We start from the raw sequence: 23622 nt of genomic DNA on the forward strand, positions 1-23622 counted from the left end.
ACCGGCAGGCCGGGCGCTTATACAGACTGATTAGCTCGTCCGCAAATGGGAACGTTTGCTGGGATTCCTCATAACTGCTGCAATTATGACCTGAGATGGGGGATAATGGCGACTCTCTGTGCGCGATTCGGATCTCTATATGATCCCAACTCGTACAGGTGAAAAGAAGCGGTCGGCTACTGCACGTGTCGGATGGGGTGCATGCTAGGCATGGCAACCTTTGCTCAGGATTGGAGGTTAGCAGCAGTATAAGAAGTGAAATGTGATCAGGAAATTGGATATGACTAGACTAGGTAAAACGCTGCACACCAGAGCTGACATCTCAAACTCTGGGCGCCTACACAAACAATGATTGGATCGTTCACAGGTAGGATGCCGGAGGGGATTCCTCATAACTGATGCTTTTATGACCTTTGATGGTGCCTGCACAAAGACAGTTGATAATGCGTTGATCAGGGTGTGTCTCTATGGGTGTGTTCTAAAACCTAGTGAGCTCTCTACATAGATGCATTTTATAACATCTTACGCTCCCGAGAAGGAGACTGTTCGAATTCTTAGATACCTTAAATGCTGCCTAGTAAGGCACCTTAAATCTGAACGCTATTTTGACAAGGGAGAATCCGATGCTGCCTTAGTGGTGAAGGCAATCCCAGCATTCAGTGCGGCACAACTTTTCTCAAAAAAAAACAAAAAAACATGGCGAACGGTGCGGAGAAACAAACTGAGTAGTGTAAATCGGGCTTGTAAGCAAATTTAACCATTTTCGGTACACGGAGGGAGATGTTAGTTGACATGCTAGCGGGTTGTGCCACCCCATCCCATTGGTTTGAATTGCATAAGGCTAACTGTGTTAGCTTAGTAAGCGAAAACTAATAGAATCTCTGTCTAAGTAGTGTGTTCGAATAACCTCACTTATAAGTCGATGACTTATTAGAATCCTCTCTACTTAGGCAGCTGCCTATGTAAAAAGAAAGACAGCAAGGCAGCTCGCTAAGTTTTCGAACACACCCTCTGTACACAAAGCTGATCCTCATATGAACTCGCCTGTTGCAGGTGAAAAGATGCAGTCGGCTACTGCACACGTGTCAGAGGAGGCTGTTAGTCTCGCTCTCCTCAGTCAGATTGAGGTCAACATCAGTAAAGAGGAAGCGTAATGCAATCGGGTAACTGGATACGACTAAATTGGGAGGAAAATTAGGGAAAATATTTATTTTGCATATTTATTGTGGGTTTTCTGGGCAAAAGCATTTTTTGGACGTCAGTTTCAGAAAAGAACAGTTGCAGAAGTTAAAATCCCAAAACTGGCACGACATGCAGTGGTGACCAAAGCTCAAAAATTCTTCTATTTTACATTTGATCTAAATTTAATACAAAGTTTTTTATTACAAATCAATGTGAAAAGTTGAATCTTTGATAAGTATTTATAAATTTCAGAGTTACTCGGTATTTGTTAAGTTCATATTTATTGAATGAGCTTCTGATGAGCAGATTAAATTTACTTGTTCAAAGACGTCTGATTATGGGCTTTAATAGAAAGGATAAGAATCAAGGTAATCTGAGCTTGTGTACAAAGGAAACTGACACAATCAATTTCACAACTGTGCTTGCTTACTTCTCAGTGCTGCAAAATATAATACAAGAAATGATCTATTTGTTCTGCTGATGAGATGTTTTGTGATGAAAATGGTACGGTAGGGACTAACAGAGAAGCTACTGTGACTCAGACTGCAGATCGTTTTAACACTGGTGATGAGGTGAATGTGTCATATCACACAGCGCATCGAACCCTTCTGTGTACGGGACTGCAGGCGAGCCAAAGAGCCCGTGCTAACTCTTGTCTATCATTAAAAGCACCTATAATAGTCACACAGGCATCGGAACTGGACATCAGAGCAATAGTAGGTCTGCTGGTCAGACAAATCCAGGCCGGACATGTGTGCATTGTTTACCTTTACAGACATGGCGCTAAAATGCACAACATAAGTTAAAGGACCGGCTAGTGTCCTGGTACCAGATACCACAGGATGTTTTTATGTGTTTTGTGTTGTCTCAGCAGGTCAGCACTGTTTTTTTTATCATATATATATATATTCTTTATGCATTTTCTCCCCTTTTCTCCCTTTTTAGCACGTCCAATTGCTCGATTGCATCATGCTTCCTCTCCACCAATGCCGATCCCTGCTCTGATTGAGGAGAACGAAGCTGACCCACGCCCCCTCCGACACTGTATGCACTCTTTGACGAGTGCAGTGCAGCTCAGCGTTGTGTACGGAGAGACACACCCTGAGAGCACTGTTTTCTCATCTCTGTGCCTTTTGAACCTTTTGTACCTCTGAACTTTTATACACTATATGGACAAAGGTATTGGGACACCCCTTCTAATTTCTGAACGTATTTGTTTTAGCCACAACAATTGCTAACAGGTGTAATACATCCATTATTTAAAGGAAATTATGTGCTTCACTCTCTGCAGCAACAGTTTAGGGAAGGCCCTTCTCTGTTCCAGCATGACTGTGTCCCTGTGCACAAAGCAAGTTCTATAAAGACATGAAGAAAAGCTCCAGTGACCTGTACAGAGCCCTGACCTCAGCTCCACCGAACAGTTTTGGGATGAACTGGAACATCAATTGAGACTTTCTTGACTGACATCAGTGCCCAGCCATATTTATGGACTTTGGGCTGAAAGGGCACAAACTCCCACAGGCATTATTCAAAGTCTGGTGAAAAGCCTTCTCAGAAGAGTGGCTGTTGTTCTAGCTGAAAAGATCACATAGAGGTTTAGAAACAGGATGTCCAACAAGCTTGTGTTCAGGTGTCCAAATACTTTTGACCATATATAGTATAATAATATTAAAAACTAATGGATGTCAGGCTAACACCGAGTGTCCCACCTTGTTGGGTTTAACAGCTCGCTGCAGATTCTCGATCCACTTGTCCCTCTCGGCGGCTGAACGACAGGCAAAACACTTTGTCCCGGATGCCGTTGTTACCTAAAAGCAACACGCGCACCTCAAAGGTCAACAAAGGTCAAGCTCATAGGGTTAGATTTAAAGTTCACAGTTTGAAGTGAACACACACCTCAAAGCAGTACTCCTGGCCGAGGATGCTGGAGTGGACGGGCTTGATGATGGCATCCTCGTCCAGCGTGAGGTCCAGCGCCTCGGCCGCGCTGCTCGGCGACAGCAAGGACTCATGGGAATGAGACTCCTTGAAGCTCTGCATCAGACGGGTTCTTTGAGGATAAAAAGAAATAAATTAATTAATAGTACACATAGTGAAGGCTGCAGGTGATCTATAGATAAAAATTCTACCAACAGTGTGGGGTGTGTCTGAAAACCTGGTGATCTCTCTACATAGAGACATTTTACATCATCCTACACTCCCGAGAAGAAGGCATGTCTAAATTCTTATATACCTTAAACTTCTGCCTACTGAGGTGCTCATCTGACTGAATAACTGGGAGCATCCGTCATTTCCTTAGTGGTGAAGGCAATCCCAGCATTTAATGTGGCACAACTTTTCTTACAAAAAATGACAAATATGGTGAACGAATGTGGAGCAACCAACGGAGTTCTTTTCAAATGTAAATAAATTCTCATTGATTTTTAATTTGTATAAAGGTGCACAAGTGTCATTTATTTAAGACATTAGCTGGCATGCTAGCGGGTTGTGCTGCTTTATCCTATTGTTTTGAATGGCCTGAGGCTAACTGTGTTAGCTTAATATGCGAACAATAAGATGACGTGATCGTAGTAATCTCTAAGTAGTGTGTCTAAATAACCTTCCTTATGAGTTCAGTGTCCTATTAGAATCCTCTCTACTGAGGCAGCTGCCTAGGTAGATACAGAGTATCACAAAAGTGAGTACACCCCTCACATTTCTGCAAATAGTTTATTATATCTTTTCATGGGACAACACTATAGAACTAAAACTTGGATATAACTTAGAGTAGTCAGTGTACAACTTGTATAGCAGTGTAGATTTACTGTCTTCTGAAAATAACTCAACACACAGCCATTAATGTCTAAATAGCTGGCAACATAAGTGAGTACACCCCACAGTGAACATGTCCAAATTGTGCCCAAAGTGTCAATATTTTGTGTGACCACCATTATTATCCAGCACTGCCTTAACCCTCCTGGGCATGGAATTCACCAGAGCTGCACAGGTTGCTACTGGAATCCTCTTCCACTCCTCCATGATGACATCACGGAGCTGGTGGATGTTAGACACCTTGAACTCCTCCACCTTCCACTTGAGGATGCGCCACAGGTGCTCAATTGGGTTTAGTCCATCACCTTTACCTTCAGCTTCCTCAGCAAGGCAGTTGTCGTCTTGGAGGTTGTGTTTGGGGTCGTTATCCTGTTGGAAAACTGCCAGTTTTCGAAGGGAGGGGATCATGCTCCGTTTCAGAATGTCACAGTACATGTTGGAATTCATGTTTCCCTCAATGAACTGCAGCTCCCCAGTGCCAGCAACACTCATGCAGCCCAAGACCATGATGCTACCACCACCATGCTTGACTGTAGGCAAGATACAGTTGTCTTGGTACTTCTCACCAGGGCGCCGCCACACATGCTGGACACCATCTGAGCCAAACAAGTTTATCTTGGTCTCGTCAGACCACAGGGCATTCCAGTAATCCATGTTCTTGGACTGCTTGTCTTCAGCAAACTGTTTGCTGGCTTTCTTGTGCGTCAGCTTCCTTCTGGGATGACGACCATGCAGACCGAGTTGATGCAGTGTGCGGCGTATGGTCTGAGCACTGACAGGCTGACCTCCCACGTCTTCAACCTCTGCAGCAATGCTGGCAGCACTCATGTGTCTATTTTTTAAAGCCAACCTCTGGATATGACGCCGAACACGTGGACTCAACTTCTTTGGTCGACCCTGGCGAAGCCTGTTCCGAGTGGAACCTGTGCTGGAAAACCGCTGTATGACCTTGGCCACCATGCTGTAGCTCAGTTTCAGGGAGTTAGCAATCTTCTTATAGCCCAGGCCATCTTTGTGGAGAGCAACAATTCTATTTCTCACATCCTCAGAGAGTTCTTTGCCATGAGGTGCCATGTTGAATATCCAGTGGCCAGTATGAGAGAATTGTACCCAAAACACCAAATTTAACAGCCCTGCTCCCCATTTACACCTGGGACCTTGACACATGACACCAGGGAGGGACAACGACACATTTGGGCACAATTTGGACATGTTCACTGTGGGGTGTACTCACTTATGTTGCCAGCTATTTAGACATTAATGGCTGTGTGTTGAGTTATTTTCAGAAGACAGTAAATCTACACTGCTATACAAGCTGTACACTGACTACTCTAAGTTATATCCAAGTTTTATTTCTATAGTGTTGTCCCATGAAAAGATATAATGAAATATTTGCAGAAATGTGAGGGGTGTACTTACTTTTGTGATACACTGTAGTAGGCAACAAGACAGCTCACTAGGTTTTCAGACAGACCCTTTTTTACAGTTTAGTGGGGTTTGTCTAGCATGTATGACATACACTGATCAGCATTATCATTAAAACCACCTCCTTGTTTCTACACTCACTGTTCATTTTATCAGCTCCACTTATCATATAGAAGCATTTTGTAGTTCTACAATAACTGACTGTAGTCCATCTGTTTCTCTGCATGTTGGTCAGGAATCTCACAGGACCACTACAGAGCAGGTATTATTTAGGTGGTGGATCATTCTCAGCACTGCAGTGACACTGTCATGGTGGTGGTGTGTAAGTGTGTGTTGTGCTGGTATGAGTGGATCAGACACAGCAGCGCTGATGGAGTTTTTAAACACCTCACTGTCACTGCTGGACTGAGAATAGTCCACCAACCAAAAATATATCCAACTAACAGCGCCCCATGGGCAGCGTCCTGTGACCACTGATGAAGGTCTAGAAGACGACCAACTCAAACAGCAGCAATAGATGAGCGATCGTCTCTGACTTAACATCTACAAGGTGGACCAACTAGGTAAGAGTGTCTAATAGAGTGGACAGCGAGTGGACACGGTATTTAAAAACTCCAGCAGCGCTGATGTCTGATCCACTCATACCAGCACAACACACACTAACACACCACCACCATGTCAGTGTCACTGTAGTGCTAAGAATGATCCACCAACTAAATAATACCTGCTCTGTGGTGGTCCTCTGGGAGAATTACACTCCTCTCTCCCTACCATTCTCACTTTTTCCTAGGGGCAATTTAAAGCAGTCAATCCACCTACTTCATGTTTGGAGGGCGTTAAACTAACCCAACAGGAACAGGGGCACAACATGCAGACAAACAGGACCCACTGCTATGTGGCACCCGCTCTCCCTGCTGCGACACAGTGGCTCCAATCAATTTATTTTTCATTACATTTTCCTTTTAAAATTCAACCTTCACAACAACATGAATAATACAGAAAGGAAAACAAAGGAAGCACAACAACAGATCTTGATGGTACGTCAGAGTGAGTCATGCTCTGGCGATGTAAAATTGTGCGTGACATACCTCTCCTGGTCAGCGCTGCGGAATCGTGGGAGAATCATGTGGCGGAAGCTTCCGGTACGATCAAGTTTGGGCTGGCTCTTGGCTCGCTTGATTGAGCTTTTCAGACGGCGGCTAAGGAAACTCTGTCACACACAGACAGCGAGAAGGATTAATGAGATAAAAGTAAACATTTCGTACATAAATGTATTATGTGTAGTGTAAAAAAGAGGTCCGATTTTAGCACAAACACTAATCCCCTACCATCAGCTTAAGCTTTTGAAGTGAGGAACCTTGTCGCTAAATCCAGTCAGCTAGTGCTTCCTTTATCATGTGCAGTGGAGTGTCAGAAACAGCATCCTGTGTGTCCAAGAGCCTCTCTTAATGTCACTTTTTTAAAATGCCTTTTATAGCATATAGGGATATACAGCCAGTAAGAAATCAGCATTTTCGGGTGTGTTTTCGGGTGGCACAGTGGTCTAATTCGCTAAATCTCAGCTGTGCTGTTGACCGGCCTGGTGCCTACACAGACTTGATTTGCAGTGTTTGTTGGGAGGGTGGTTAAAAAATTTTTTTATTGCTGCTGCAATTGCGGCCTCTGCTGGCTGGTCATTGACATTTGCACAGAGATGGTGAATAATGGAGAGTAGTGTGTGACTCTCCGTAGGCGGTTGGCAAATGCACACATGTTTAAGGGGGTGTGTGTTAGACACAGCCCTCCTCGGTCAGGGTTGGGGTCTGCAGCACTGTAGGAGATACAACCAGGTAATTAGATATGACTAGATTGGGCACAAATTTAAACCCTTTTTTACTAAAAATAAAAAGTAGATCCACTGCTGCAGACCAAAGCCCATTCTTACTACCTACTGGCAAATCGTGTAATGTCATGTTTAGACTCCCCTCCCAGTCGTGCCAGTGCCCAGACCAGCCCTGAAAATCGCATATCTCTGCGACAGCAAGGAGAAACCCCATCCGACTTTCCCTCCCTCAGACATGGCTAGATTGATAGTACTGCTGAGATTCGAGCTCATGAGCTTCCTTATTTTTAAGTTTATAACACAAGTCTGGTCACAGACAAATGAGTATGTAAGCAAGTCAAAAGTCGCTTAGCATGCTCCAGACCTGTGGCAGCTGCTGGTCTTTCAAAGAGGGGAAGCTCATTGTCGGCTTACATCATAAAATTTGTCAATTTATTTATATATAAATGTATAAATTCTCCCCTTTGTTAGTTTTCAAGAAAATGGCATGAAATGGGTTGCAGTTTGTCTTCCGACTTCACTCGCAAAATCCGCAATGGTACTGAAGCTCCCAGCGACAGCTGTCAATCAAAACGGGATTCAGCCTTTCGACTGATCCTCCAATCATCTTGCAGAAGCTCAGCGTCCAGACCCGCCCACAGCCCCATTGACCCCCAGAGACGCTCAGCGTCCGGGGGCGGAAAAAAATCGTGGCATTTATCCAATGACCGGCGAGTTTCGAAGTCCCGCCCATGTAGCCCCATAGAAGTGAAGAGACGCTCAGCGTCTGCGGGTAAATGCATTGACGCTCCGGGAACGTATGAGTTAAGTTAACAAAATCGAGTCGATTTGTGATAAGTAGCTTATTCTGAACGAACTCGTCTTCGAGATGAACGTGTTCTAACGCATTTGTAGTCAATGAAATGTTAACACAACTGTACATATTTGACCATTTAATTTTTGACATTTTAGGGGAAGCTGAGCTTCCCTTGCAGTCTTAGAGAAATCGCCACTGCTCCAGACTTATTTCAAGCAAAAATGGGAGGCTGCAATTGCAGCAATTTAATATTCCGCTAGCACACCAGAGCTGGGATTCTGAACTCCCCGAGTTTGAATCTCAGCTCTGCTACTGGTTGGCTGGACACCCTTTAGCGGGCCCAATTGGCAGTGCCTACAGGAGACAAAATTGGCCACTAGTCTGCTGGGTGGGAAAGACTAGACTAATACTAAGGTACTTTAGTAATCCAAAGGCCGCTGGTTCAAGCCCCACCAGTGCCAGGTTGTCACTCTTGGGCCCTTGAGAAAGGCCCTTAACCCTCGATTGGTTAGACGATATACTGTCACAGTAAGCGCTGGGATTCTGAACTCTTAGAGTCAATTGGTTGGCTGGAGGCCCTCCAGAGGGCACAACTGGCAGTGCCTGCCGAAGACAAAATTGGCCACTAGTCTGCTGGGTGGTAATGACTGGACTAATAAGTGTCTTCAAAGCTGTGTAAGGACCCTGGTTAGTAGCCCAAGGCACCTGTACAGAAGTGAAGGAGCATGGGGATTTGTGTGTAGCAGGCAGTTGTAGCCTAGTGGTTAACATATTGGACTAGTAATCATAAGGTTGCTGGTTCAAGCCCCACCTGTTGTTGGGCCCTTGAGCAAGGATAGGACGATTGGTTAGACAGTATACTGTCACAGTACTGTAAGTAACTTTGGGTAAAAGCGTCTGCTAAATGCTAAAAATGAAAATGTAAATATTATGTGCAAATCCACCTAAGTGTGTGCGAAGGGACAGTTGAGGGAATGCGCATGGGTCGGAGGGGGCATTGCGAATATATACCCTCCTCGGAGGACTCCATAGAATACTAATTGGCTAAATCGTGAGTAAACGAGAGAAAATGCATAAATAAAAAATTGGTGCCCTCAGTTCCCATACAACTATGAAATGTTTCTAAAAGAAAAGGTAGCAAACATGCCCCCTGTCCTAACTTTTTTGGAACATGTTGCAAAATATAAAGTTTAGCTATATACACTGATCAGCCATAACATTAAAACTACCTCCTTGTTTCTACACTCACTGTCCATTTTTTCAGCTCCACTTACCATATAGAAGCACTATGTAGTTCTACAATTACTGACTGTAGTCCATCTGTTTCTCTGCATGCTTTGTTAGCCCCCTTTCATGCTGTTCTTCAATGGTCAGGACCCCCACAGGACCACCACAGAGCAGGTATTATTTAGGTGGTGGATCATTCTCAGCACTGCAGTGACACTGACATGGTGGTGGTGTGTTAGTGTGTGTTGTGCTGGTATGAGTGGATCAGACACAGCAGCGCTGATGGAGTTTTTGAACACCTCACTGTCACTGCTGGACTGAGAATAGTCCACCAACCAAAAATATTCAGCCAACAGTGCCCCGTGGGCAGCGACCTGTGACCACTGATGAAGGTCTAGAAGATGACCAACTCAAACAGCAGCAATAGACGAGCGATCATCTCTGATTTTACATCTACAAGGTGGACCAACTAGGTAGGAGTGTGTAATAGAGTGGACAGTGAGTCGACACGGTATTTAAAAACTCCAGCAGCGCTGCTGTGTCTGATCCACTCATACCAGGACAACACACACTAACACACCACCACCATTTCAGTGTCACAGCAGTGCTGAGGATGATCCACCACCTAAATAATACCTGCTCTGTGGTGGTCCTAGGAGAGTACTTATCATTGAAGAACAGGGTGAAAGCAGGCTAAAAAAAGTGTGTAAAGAAACAGATGGACTACAGTCAGTAATTGTAGAACTACAAAGTGCTTCTATATGATAAGTGGAGCTGATAAAATGGACAGTGTGTGTAGAAACAAGGAGGTGGTTTTAATGTTATTAAATATCATTAAATATCTTGTCTTTTTACTGTTTTCAAAAAAGATTCACCAATCATTGCTGTTATTTACACTTTTCCACCTGTCCCAACTTTTTTAGAATTAGGAATCTATATTTATATATATTTATGTTCATGGCTTCTATGGAAGACAGCTCGGAGGTGTATTTTTTTTAGAAATGACCAGCAGATAGCACTGTGTTTGAGCTTAATAATCACGGATGCTGTTTCTGTCCTGGTGACTCACACTCACATTCAGCCTACACTGCTGCTCTATCTGCTTCCAGTACTTATATAGATATTAAACACCCACTCACCCCCCCCCCCCCCCCCCCCCCCGATTTCTCTGTTTCTGAGAGCGCAGCAGCAGCTACGTTTTACATGATCAAAATCACCTCCTCTTAACCGATATCCTCCCGCCTCAGTACAATGCCGTGCCAGTCAGCTCTGATTACCTTCCCTAAAACCACTGACTGCGGTCAACAAAAAATGTGGCTCAAGTGCATGGGTGAACAGGGTGGAATGTCCTCGGTGCGAGGCTACAACGCTCCACATTTAATAATTTCCTTTATTTAAACGCTTTGATTTGATTCATTACAAAAGTAGGGAAATGTTTAGGGTTTTAGTGAGGTCAAGGCTGAGATACAGTTTGTGAAATACACTGATCAGGAATAACATTATGGCATGGACTCCACTAGACCCCTGAAGGTGTGCTGTTGTATCTGGCACCAAGATGTCAGCAGCAGATCCTTCAACTCCTGTAAGTTGAGTGGTGGGGCCTCCATGGATCGGACTTGTTTGTCCAGCACATCCCACAGATGCTCGATTGGATTGAGATCTGGGGAATTTGAAGGCCAAGTCAACACCTCAAACTCGTTGTTTTTGCTCCTCAAACCATTGCTGAACCATTTTTGCTTTGTGGCAGGGCGCATCATCCTGCTGAAAGAGGCCACAGCCATCAGGGAATACCGTTTCCATGAAAGGGGGTACATGGTCTGCAACAATGCTTAAGTAGGTGGTACGTGTCAAAGTAACATCCACATGGCAGGACTCAAGGTTTCCCAGCAGAACATTGCCAAAGCATCACACTGCCTCCGCCGGCTTGTCTTCTTCCCATAGTGCATAATGTTATGCCTGGTTGGTGTACCTGACAGACTTGCATGAGACGGATATTCTCCAAACACCAGAGTTTCAGTTGCTTTCAAACCCCAAAACACGGGTCCCTCGACACAAACATGGTAACGTAGTGTATGCTGTTAGGTGCTGGGAGGATTGCCGGGAACTGTACATTGGGGAAACTAAACAGCCACAACACACACTAACACTCCACCACCATATCAGTGTCACTGCAGTGCTGAGAATCATCCACCACCTATAAAGTGCTCCTATATGGTAAGTGGAGCTGATAAAATGGACAGCAAGTGTAGAAACAAGGAGGTGGTTTTAATGTTATGGCTGATTAGTGTACACAGTATATATAAATCTGTACATTATTTGTATGATATATTATTATACTGTAGTGAAACCTTCCACAATAAGCAGAAAAAAATACTCACCACTTCCTGAGAGACTGGTCAATTTGTTCAAAAAGAACACTTCTCAATGCAAGATTGAAAATAATTTAGGTCATTCACCATCTACTGTACATAAAACTGTGTTTCTAACTTTGTGACAACAGTCTGGGGAAAAGTCTTCTTGTGTTCCAGCATGACTGTGGCTCTCTGCACCACAAGCTAAATGTTATTGGAATTCATTGAAATATCGACTGCAAATAAGAGGCCTCCTCGTCCAGCATCAGTGCCTGACCTTTCAAAAGCCTTTTTTTTTTTTTTGCATTTTCCCCTAATTTTCAATGACCCGATTGCATTCCACTTTCTCTCTACTCAGACACGTGTGCAGTAGCCGACTGCATCTTTTTACCTGCATGAGGCGAGTTCATATGTGGATCAGATTCGTGCACAGAGAGTCACACCCTGATCCCATTATCCCTCATCTCTGTGCAATCAGCCAGCAGAGGTCATAATTGCATCAGTTATGAGGAATCCCCTCCGGCACCCTCCCTGATCATGTAGGCGCCCAGCCTGCCGGTAGCAAAACTGAGATTCGAACTCAGGAGTTCGAGATCAAATGATTTTCTAATAAAATATTTTCTAACAAATTTCTATTGACACATTCCAAACCCTTGTGGAAAGCCTTCCCAGTAAAGCAAAACCTGTTATGTCTGAAAATGAAGGAATTCGATCCAGTTCCATGATAATATCCATGGTTTTTAAATGAGATGTCCAACAAGCTCGTGGTCTAATGTTTAAATACATTTGGTCATTTATTGTATATGAGTATCATCCTAAGTGGGCCCATTTTAACTGGTAACTCTTGTGGTGATCCAGTTTCTATGCCTACATCCAGTTCTAAACACACAAATTCTCACGTACTCAAGCATCGAGGCCCTACTTTAACGCTTATGACTGGCAGACAGTGTTTACACAGCACGTGAGTGATTCTGGGTTACACGCTACATAGTGAGTTACTTTAACACTGGTAATGCACTAATTACTGATACTGTTTAGTGTGTGCCTTGTAAACTGCTCGTTTAAAGTTAGTTTTTCTTTCCATGCATTAGTTTTTACAGATGTGTGCTTTTGTTATAGGATCACATCTGGCCTACTAAACTGGTTCTATCAGACAGCTACACTGGAACAGGGCATATAGACCCAGAAAATAAGGCTTTAGTCTAATTTATAATAATAATAATAAATAATAATACATTTAATTTGTAACGCACTTTACATTTGATACAAATCTCAAAGTGCCATAAGATAAAAGACATCACTATAAAAAAAATAAGCAATAAAAAAAAATAATAATTATAATAATAAAAACAAAAAAATAGCCCCAATCACTACATTAACTAAAAATTACTCGTAAGTTCTGCTAAAAAGAAAGGTTTTGAGTCTCTTTTTAAAAGTCTTAACCATCTGTGGTGCCCTCAAATGGTCAGGGAGGGCATTCCAAAGGCGAGGGGCAGCAGAACAGAAGGCCCGATCACCCATGGTACTGAGCTTGGTTCTTGGAGGGAGAAGGCGATTTGAGTTGGTAGACGGAAATTTACTAATTTACTGTATAAATATTATACAAAGTATTTGTACTTGCTGTCTTTTAATGAAACAAAGGGGCGGCACGGTGGCTCAGTGGGTAGCACTGTCGCCTCAAAGCAAGGTCTGGGTCCATTCTGTGTGGAGTTTGTATGTTCTCCCCGTGTCTGTATGGGTTTCCTCCGGGAGCTCCGGTTTCCTCCCACAGTACAAAGACGTGCAAGTGAGGTGAATTAGAGATACAAAATTGTCAATAACTGTGTTTGACATTAAACTTGACTTGAACTGATGAATCTGGTGTAACCAGTAACTACCTGTCATGTCATTAATGTAACCAGAGTGTAAAACATGATGTTAAAATCCTAATAAAATTTAAAAATTAATAAATAAAACAAAGACTAGCATTTACTAGACAGTAAGATTTTACATTTAGCAGAATTTTTATTTTTTCATCCAAAGCAACTGACATTGGAAACAATTCAAGCAATTAATGATTAAGAGTCTTAAGACTGGCGGCTAAACCCTCGACCTTTCATTTAGTCGTTCAGTACCCTGACTGATGAGTTCAATAGTTTGTGTAGAGGGTGAAGCTGAATGGATCTTACCGATTGACGAAATTGCTGGGGAGGAGCAGTGGGCGGAGTTTCCATGCTTCTCTGCCTCACTGTGGCGAAGCTCTTTCGGCGAGCACGAGCGTGCTCTACAGAGACACAGAGAGAGAAAGATAATTATTAGCTAAAGGGGATGAACAGGCTTAGGACGAATGAAAGACATTTATGCTAGTCTAAAAATAGAATTCCCAAACACAAACAGGCACCAACAGCACTGTACATGATGTTGTAGAAATTTCCTCGATACTGGCACATAGACCGATCAGCCATAACATTAAAACCACCTCCTTGTTTCTACACACACTGTCCATTTTATCAGCTTCACTTACCATATAGGAGTACTTTGTAGTTCTACACTTACTGACTGTAGTCCATCTGTTTCTCTACATACTTTTTTTTAACCTCCTGTTACTCTGTTCTTCAATGGTCAGAACCATCACAGGACCACTACAGACTTGGTATTATTTAGGTGGTGGATGATTCTCAGCACTGCAGTGACACTGACATGGTGGTGGTGTGTTAGTGTGTGTTGTGCTGGTATGAGTGGATCAGACACCATGTCCACTCACTGTCCACTCTATTAGACACTCCTACCTAGTTGGTCCACCTTGTAGATGTAAAGTCAGAGACAATCGCTCATCTATTGCTGCTGTTTGAGTTGGTCATCTTCTAAACCTTTATTAGTGGTCACAGGACGCTGCCCACGGGGCACTGTTGGCTGGATATATTTTTGGTTGGTGGACTATTCTCAGTCCAGCAGTGACAGTGAGGTGTTTAAAAACTGCATCAGCATTGCTGTGTCTGATCCACTCATACCAGCACAACACACACAAACACACCACCACCATGTCAGTTTCACTGCAGTGCTGTGAATGATTCAACACCCAAATAATACCTACTCTGTAGTGGTCCTCTGGTGGTCCTGACCATTGAAGAACAGCTAAGAAAGCATGCAGAGAAACAGATGGACTACAGTCAGTAATTGTAGAACTACAAAGTGCTTCTATATGGTAAGTGGAGCTAATAAAATGGACAATGTGTGTAGAAACAAGGAGGTGGTTTTATTGTTTTGGCTGATCGGTGTATTTGCTAATTGTTATATGAACCAAACTAATAGTCAGAACAGTTGAGACAGTGTGTATGTACACTGACCGGCCATTTTATTAGAAACATCTGTACATCTGCCTGGTCTCATAGTTATTAGATCAGTCATAATATTAATAATACATTTATTTTGAAAAGCGCATTCCAGAATACTCAAGATCCTTTACAAAAGATACAATGTCAGGAGCACAACACAAAACAGTAGCAATAAATTACGACAAATAAATAAATCAATATTATTTATTGTCAATCAATTCATTGCCAAAACAGAAGAAATCAGGTGGGGGCAAATACTTTTTCACAACACTGTATAAGCCTTTTGTCTGTCTTTGTTCCCTCCCTCAGTTGTTCCTCTTCCTGTTTCTCTGCCTTTTTCTCCCACGCACCGTTTTATTTATTTATTTATTTTTACATAATTCCAGTAGTGTCGTCTCTTTCACTCTCGCCTCTCTTTTCACAGCTTCCCTCCCCAAATCTGTCGTGTCTTTCCTCTTCAGCATGTCTTACAGTTCTCTCTAGAAAGGAAAATCCATTCTTCAGTCAGGCCACACCAACACTGCAGTTTTATATAGGGACACTATATGGTCAAATATGTGGGATGCCCATGTTAAATTCTGAATTCATGTGTTTCAGCCACAACGATTGCTAACAGGTGGAATAAGTCAATTATGTAAAGGAAATTATATGCTTCCAAATTTGCAGCAACAGTTTAGGGAAGGTCCTTTCCTGTTCCAGCATGACTGAGCCCCAGTGCACAAAGCAAGCTCTATAAAGACATGAAGAAAAACTCGGGTTAGTCCTGACCTCAGCTTACTGAACAGCTTTGTAATGAACTGGAACATTGATTGAGGTTTCCTTGACCAGCATCAGTGCCCAGCTTTACAAATGCTCTTTTAACTAAATAGGCACAGATTCCCACGGTCTTCTGCGACTCCCAGAAGCATTCTCAGAAGAGTAACTGTGGTTACAGCTCAAAAGATCACATAGAGGTCACTCTATTTTAACACCATTCGTTTTTTAATTGGATGTCCAACAAGCTCATGGTCAGGTGTCCACATACCTTTGGCCATATAGTCTATAATAACTATAGATAACCATTTACACTCACAAAGATATGATTTAAAATCAATCCAGATTTCACATTAAACGTAATTAATATATTCATTTAAGGCGGACTGTGATAATGTGGTACAGTGTAGTACAGTCGCCTCACAGCAAGAAGGTCCTGGGTTCGATCCCCAGGCGAAGCAGTCAGGGTACTTTCGGTGCGGAGTTTGCATCTTCTCCCCGTGTCTGTGTGGGTTTCCTCCAGGCTCCGGTTTCCTCGCACAGTCCAAAAACATGCAGTCAGTTTAATTGGAGACACTGAATTGCCCTATAGGTGAATGGGCGTGTGTGTATGTGTGTGTGTACGTGTGTCTGCCCTGAGATGAACTGGCGCCCTGTCCAGGGTAATACTCTGTGCCTTGCACCCATTGAAAAGCTGGGATAGGCTCCAGCATCCCCCCCCCCCCCCCACGACCCTAATTAGATAAGTGGTAAGAAAGTGAGTAAGTGTTTTAATACGTCTATAAGGAACATGTATGCCAAGGCAGGGTGTGCTGGGTGAAAATACACAGACAGTACACCTTAAATAATTTACACTATATGACCAGAAGTATGAAGACACTATAAATAAAAATACATATATAGATGTTTACATTTAAACACATAACTGTCACTGCTGGACTGAGAATAGTCCATCAACCAAATATATCCAGCCAACAGCGCCCTGTGGGCAGCGTCCTGTGACCACTGATGAAGGTCTAGAAGATGACCAACTCAAACAGCAGCAATAGATGAGCGATCGTTTCTGACTTTACATCTACAAGGTGGACCAACTAGGATGGAGTGTCTAATAGAGTGGACAGTGAGTGGACACGGTATTTAAAAACTCCAGCAGCACTGCTGTGTCTGATCCACTCGTACCAGCACAACACACACTAACACACCACCACCATGTCAGTGTCACTGCAGTGCAGAGAATCATCCACCACCTAAATAATACCTGCTCTGTGGTGGTCCTGTGGGGGTCCTGATCATTGAAGAACAGCATGAAAGGGGGCTAACAAAGTATGCAGAGTAACAGATGGACTACAGTCAGTAATTGTAGAACTATAAAGTGCTTCTATATGTTAAGTGGAGCTGATAAAATGGACAGTGAGTGTAAAAACATGAAGGTGGGTTTAACCTTGGTTCTACAGTACAAAACAAAAGTAAATAAAAGACAAACTAAAAAATCTCTTGGTTGATTAAATACATTTGAGCAGATTTAGCAGATACACTTTGTATAATAATAAAAAAATCTACTTTACGTAAGTTTTGAAGAAAAAAAACCCTCAATGCCATTTCTTCAGTTTCAGTTAAGAGATGCTTCCTGCAGTGCGGCCTGAAAACTTCCAATTATACTGACAATGTATAAAAAGAAAGCTTAAAATTGCTCTCTATGTCATCGTAGGCTTATAAAATAGAATCCAAACATAGTGAGTAGACCAGTATAGAAAATATGATTCATACACACACACACACACACTCAGATTGTGCATTTTCCCTCATTTACTGACTTCCTTTTCTCCAAATACCAAATTCGCCTCTGACGACCCTAATTACTCACTGATAAGTACTAATAAAACTTCCTGCTTTTGTTTTTTCCTGATGTGCTTTGAGGTGAAAGCCCACAGACAGCATTCGCCGAGTCCATAAATGAAAGTTCTCATCGCTGGTGTAACAGTGGGGAGTGAATCATAATATCAACATAAACTAAGCTCGTGACTCATCTTCGTCCTTGTCATACTCTTCAGTGTAGACATGGATTTTTGGAGTTAAGCAGGGGTTGAGCTTCTGCTGCTGTAAATAAATATGAACCGAGAGCAGTCTGAAGTCGTGAGTACTATTTGCTTTGTAGAGGGAGATTTATGAAGTTTAATAATATGTTCTGTTTCAGTAAGATGCCGTGTTCTCCTGCCAAGTTCTGGGGTGTTCCTCTACGTCTACACTGATGAAACTGACAAAGCGTGAACATATAACACACTAGTCCAATCTTGGGTAGAGGAAGGGTATTAAACACTAAATAATTTGCTAACACGCTGTCAGCTCGATCAAACCGCTGACAGGTTGCTCTATTGGGCACAGAAGCTATTATTTTCTATTGAATCATTCCACAATAAGCAGGTGAATCAGTAAAAGGTGAAGGAATCATAACTGGGTATAAAAGAGAATACACCAAAGAATCAATAATGGGTCGTGGTTAACCACTGTGTTCCAACTTTCATCAGAGAATTGTCAATCATTTCAAAAATGCATTTCTCGGTCGCTCAGGTGGCGCAGTGGTAAAATACGCTAGCACACCAGAGCTGGGATTTCGAACACGTCGTATCGAATCTCAGCTCTGCCTTCCGGCTGAGATTGAACAACGATCGGCTGTTGTTCAGGGTGGAATGAGCCGGACCAGGGTTCCTCATAACTGATGCAGCTACGACCTCTGCTGGCTGACTGATGGCACCTGTACAGGGTTGGGAAATAACGCTGATCAGGGTGTGGCTCTCCGTGCACAAGGCTGATCCGCATATGAACTCATCTCGTGCAGGTGAAAAAAGGCAGTCGGTACTGATCATGTGTCGGAGGGGGCGTGTGTCAGTTGCGAAGCTCCTCAGTCAGCAGTGGAGGGTTGTATCGATGGAGGTGAAGCGTAACACAATCAGGGTGATTGGATACGACTACAATAGTGGAGAAAATTGGGGGAAGAATTCAGATAAAAAGAGGAAAAAAATGCATTTCTCAATGCATTCTAATAATTTAGCCTTTCACCATCTACCTTACATATTATTGTGAAAAGATTCAGGGCAGGGAATCTAGAAAAATCTTAGTCTGTGTAGGGCAAGAACAGAAACCACTACTGAATGTGTGTGACCTTTGAGCCCTCGGAATACTCATGCTACTGTGATAAATATAGCAACATGGGTTTGGGACTACTTCAGAAAACCGTTGTCACATAACACAGTCTGCTGCTGCATCAAAAAACTACAGGATTTTTACAGGAGTCGCTGACAGGTCCAGATATTTAGCATGCTAGATATTTTTCATGAGTCTGCAAGCGATCCATGAGCCGCTCGGATCGAGTCGTTGAACAGTTCACACACAGCGATTGAGAGCTGAGTTTCGAGCCCGAGCGAACGCAGAGTTGCCTCCAAGCCGCCACATCTAGTGGCGACCTGGCGGCGAGCAAAAGTCAGGGCAAAAATCGTGTAGTGTGAACTAGGCATGAGAGGTAATAAAAAAAGAAGAATAATAATAAAGAAGTATAAGTGTGAAGACTTTAGTATGCTCATCCATGCACCAGTCACTTTATTATTGTGGTGACCGGTCAGCTCGCCTTTATACACCAATTAGGCATAACATTATGACCACCTTGTTTCTACACTCACTGTCCATCTTATCAGCTCCACTTACCATATAGAAGCACTTTGTAGTTCTACAATTACTGACTGTAGTCCATCTGTTTCTCTACATACTTTTTTAGTCTGCTTTCACCCTGTTCTTCAATGAAGTCTAATAGAGTGGACAGTGAATGGACATGGTATTTAAAAACTCCAGCAGTGCTGCTGTGTCTGATCCACTCATACCAGCACAACACACACTAACACACCACCACCATGTCATTGTAACTGCAGTGCTGAGAATGATCCACCACCCAAATAATACCCGCTCTGTGGTGGTCCTGTGGGGGTAAAAGCAGGCTAAAAATTATGTAGAGAAACAGATGGACTACAGTCAGTAATTGTAGAACTACAAAGTGCTTCTACATGGTAAGTGGAGCTGATAAAATTGACAGTAAGTGTAGAAACAAGGAGATGGTTTTAATGTTATGGTTGATTGGTGTAGTAAGGCAGGAAGGGGGCGTTTCCTCTGCGTGCGTCATCGGCTATGGGAGCACGGCAGTAGCCACATAGTGGCCACGGCTGAGGCATTTTTAGGAGTTGAAAAGTGGGTATTGTGGTTAAAATGCTGTTTTGCTTACTTAGATATAGTTGTATTCCAAATACTGAAGCGCATAGCTCATTTTGTGTTTATGTTAAATTTGTAAGCTCCCGTTTTCGTTCTGTGTGTTAGTTGTGTTCAGTGCACAGTGGGAGGAATCTTCCTATGTCAGATCTGGTCTCTCTCATGCTTTTGTAACTCAAGATGCTTCCTTCCATCTCGCCGACGCCACAATATGTTCACTTCTTTCTTTAAACTAGACACCATATGTAATACATTTAGTCCTGCTTACACTGTTTTGTTCTGTCTTTATGTCTGTTAGCGATTTTTAAAAACTAAATGTGTCGTGTGTGCTGCTGTGACATTTCCCTGTGGGATCATTAAAATACTCCATCTGCCTGGCTGTCTGTCTGTCTGTTCGCCTGTCTGAATGGTCCGTCAGTTGATTGTTTACATGCCTGCGAGCATGTCTGTTTGTCTGTCGGTCTGCATTTAAGTCTGTAAGTCTGTGTGTTATTCAGGCTCTTTCAGTCTGTTTCTCTTTCATTCTGTTTCTCTTTCAGTCTGTTTCTTTTTCATTCTGTAAGTCTGTGTGTTATTCAGGCTCTTTCAGTCTGTTTCTCTTTCAATCTGAAAGTCTGCCTGCCCAAAAAGGTGGAAATCAGATGGAGCTAAATCAGGACTATAAACTGAGAGAGAGAGTTTATAGTCCGGATTTAGCGCCATCTGATTTCCACCTTTTTGGACGCTCAAAGAAGCTTTAAGGGGAAGAAGATTTTCATGCGATGATGACGTGAAAGCAGCGCTGCATCAGTGGCTACACGCTCAACCAAAAACATTTTTTGCTGATGGCATTAAAAAGTTGGTACAACACTGGGAAAAATACATCAGAAGGTGAACATGTAGAAAAGGGATGTAAGTTGTTTTTTAAATTCTTAATAAATAGAGTTAGAGACTTTTTGAAGAACCCTCATAATATTATTTGCATAATATCTCTTCGGTCTCCTTTCTGTCCCCCCCTCTAGGTTGCATACTGTCGGTGATAGAGCTTTTAGCGTTGCAGGGCCAAAACTGTGGAACTCCCTACCACTACACCTTCGGTCGTGCTCGTCAGTTACCTCCTTTAAAAACAGCTTAAGACCCACCTTTGTCTTTCTGCTTTTCCTGACAACTCATTTTAATTTGTTTATGTTTGTTTTATTGAATTTGTGTTATTAAATTGATTGTTGCTGGTTACTTTTTAATTTATTTATCTATTACTACATTAATTAATTTCCATGCTGTTTTAGGCCTGTATTTGTACAGTGTCCTTGGGTTTCCTGAAAGGCGCTTATAAATAAAATTTTATTATTATTATTATAAAATAAGAAAGATACTCTGTTATGACACTGAAAAACTGAACTTCTTAGTTAGATTATTGCAATGCTCTTCTCACTGGATGCTCTAGCAGATCCATAAACACATTACTAGGTTTCAAATGCAGCATCAAATGCATAACTAGAACTGGAAAGTCTGATCATTTTAATCCTACTGTTCCACACCGATTACAAAATCTATATACTAACCTAATAAGCACTACATGGTCTGGCTCCTCAATATCCGAGTGAACTTATTGATCACTAAAACCTGGAAAGTTTACTTTGTTCACAAGGTGCAGGGTTACTTTTAATTCCTATAATAAAAAATACATCACAGCAGGAAAAGGGCGTTCTCATACATGACTCAGATTCTCAGATACTCTTAATTTTTCCATCACAGCATGGTAGCGATTCCAGGAAAAGAGTTTATTTTATCTTATTCTAATTATTACCCCAGGACACCCAAGGAGGATGGCGGTCTATTTGAGTCTGGTTCCTTTAATAGTTTCTTCCATGTGATATTTTGGTAGATTTTCCACTGTTTTGACACTGATGCACTCGGCTATTCATCAGGAGTTTTTGGTTCTGGAATCTAAAGTCAGCTTTTAGAAAATGTTCATTATAAAAAATGGCTTGATCTTCTTCAGGTGTTTAAAATAATAGGATAATGGAATAACACTGACGGTGTTTGTAGAGATGCCTATTATACTGTATAACATATGACTAATCCCTGATAAACAGTGTTAGCAAATAATAGTCTAGACGCTAACACAGGAGGCAGTTAAACACAGACTTATCAGGATGTAACTGCAGTTGTTTTTCTTTGGTCTTTCAGGCCTTTTGGAGTCTGTGTAGGTTTTCAGTCATCCAGGTCATGGCAGTTGTGAGTGCTTGAGTCGAAAGCAACTTGGACTTTTTTTTAGGTTCTTTTAGGTCCTTAAAGACATTTCGCTTCTCATCCGAAAGGCTTCTTGAAGAAGAAACATCTTCAAGAACCCAAAAGAAGTCCAGCTGACTTCAACTCAAGAACTCAAAAAGGACTTTTGGTGTTTCGTACCTCACCAGTGTCCCCTTGTGTCCTCACCAATGTGTCTGTGTCCTCACTAGTGTCCCCTTGTGTCCTCACCAATGTGTCCTTGTGTCCTCACCAATGTGTCTGTGTCCTCACCAGTGTCCCCTTGTGTCCTCACCAATGTGTCCTTGTGTCCTCACCAATGTGTCCTTGTGTCCTCACCAGTGCCCCCTTGTGTCCTCACCAATGTCCCCTTGTGTCCTCACCAGTGTCCCCTTGTTTCCTCACCAATGTGTCCTTGTGTCCTCACCAGTGTCCCCTTGTGTCCTCACCAATGTGTCCTTGTGTCCTCACCAATGCCCCCTTGTGTCCTCACCAGTGTCCTCACCAATGCCCCCTTGTGTCCTTACCAGTGTGTCTTTGTGTCCTCACCAGTGTGGATATAATGGAAACAGGGGAAGACATTGGGTCTGTCTATAAACCTTGTGAGCTGCCTTGCTGCCTCCTGGGCAGCTGCCTCAGTAGAAAGGATTCTAATAAGACATTAAACTCATAAGGCAGATTATTTAGACAGCGATTACGTCATCACAGTTTTCTCTTACTAAGCTAACACAGTTAGCATCAGGCCATTTAAACCAATGGGCTGAGGTGGCACAACCCGCTAGCATGCCAGCTAACTTCTTCCTCCATGTACCGAAAACGGTTAAACTGTCCCTGTCCAGCCTGAATTTGCAAATAAATGACACTTGTGCACCTTTATACAAATTAAAAATTGCCTTCACCGCTAAGGAATCGTCGGACGATCCCTCATTTGAATTAAGGCACCTCAGTAGGCAGCATTTTAGGGTATCTAAGAATTTGGACATACCTTCTTCTCGGGAGTGTAGGATGATGTAAAATGCGTCTATTTGAAAAGCTCACTAGGTTTTTAGACAGACCCATCGATCAACGAAAGGACTGGGCTGTTGACCGCAACTACAGATCGGAAAAAAAAGGCCAGCTGATGGACTAAAGCTGCCCTCATGGATGCCAAAAGGCAGTGTGCTAGTGCCTTCTTGGGAAATCACTTGGAACCAGGCAAAAGCTTGACAGTGGCTACTTGGAAACCAGACAAATCACTACCATGTCCATTCCATCTGGGGTTCACAATATTTATCTATCAATCTCTCTCTCTAAAGAGCATTTCCTGATTCATTCTGGTGTGTTTCAGCCTTCGGTTTTTAATACAATTAGATAAAATACATGATCATTGTACAACCCCAAATCAGAAAAAGTTGGGACACTATTGAAAATGCAAATAATAAAAACACAGAGTTTCTTACATTTGCTTTGAATTTTATTTCA

At 42.6% G+C, this 23622-nt stretch overlaps 1 protein-coding gene across 6 annotated transcripts in view; it reads right to left on the reverse strand.

The window, feature by feature from the left end:
* Window positions 1-23622, reverse strand: part of syngap1a (synaptic Ras GTPase activating protein 1a) — a 291115-nt gene that overhangs the window by 55472 nt on the left and 212021 nt on the right. For all 6 annotated transcript variants that reach the window (XM_062986270.1, XM_062986112.1, XM_062986048.1 and 3 more), the window contains 4 exons: window positions 13783-13877; window positions 6507-6628; window positions 3079-3232; window positions 2892-2990 (listed from right to left, as the gene is read on the reverse strand). In XM_062986270.1, the coding sequence (XP_062842340.1) occupies window positions 2892-2990; window positions 3079-3232; window positions 6507-6628; window positions 13783-13877 (470 nt within the window). The remainder of the gene's footprint in view (window positions 1-2891; window positions 2991-3078; window positions 3233-6506; window positions 6629-13782; window positions 13878-23622) is intronic.

The sequence above is a fragment of the Trichomycterus rosablanca genome, chromosome 1, assembly GCF_030014385.1.
Source record: "Trichomycterus rosablanca isolate fTriRos1 chromosome 1, fTriRos1.hap1, whole genome shotgun sequence".
In the NCBI taxonomy this organism is placed as follows: Eukaryota; Metazoa; Chordata; class Actinopteri; order Siluriformes; family Trichomycteridae; genus Trichomycterus; species Trichomycterus rosablanca.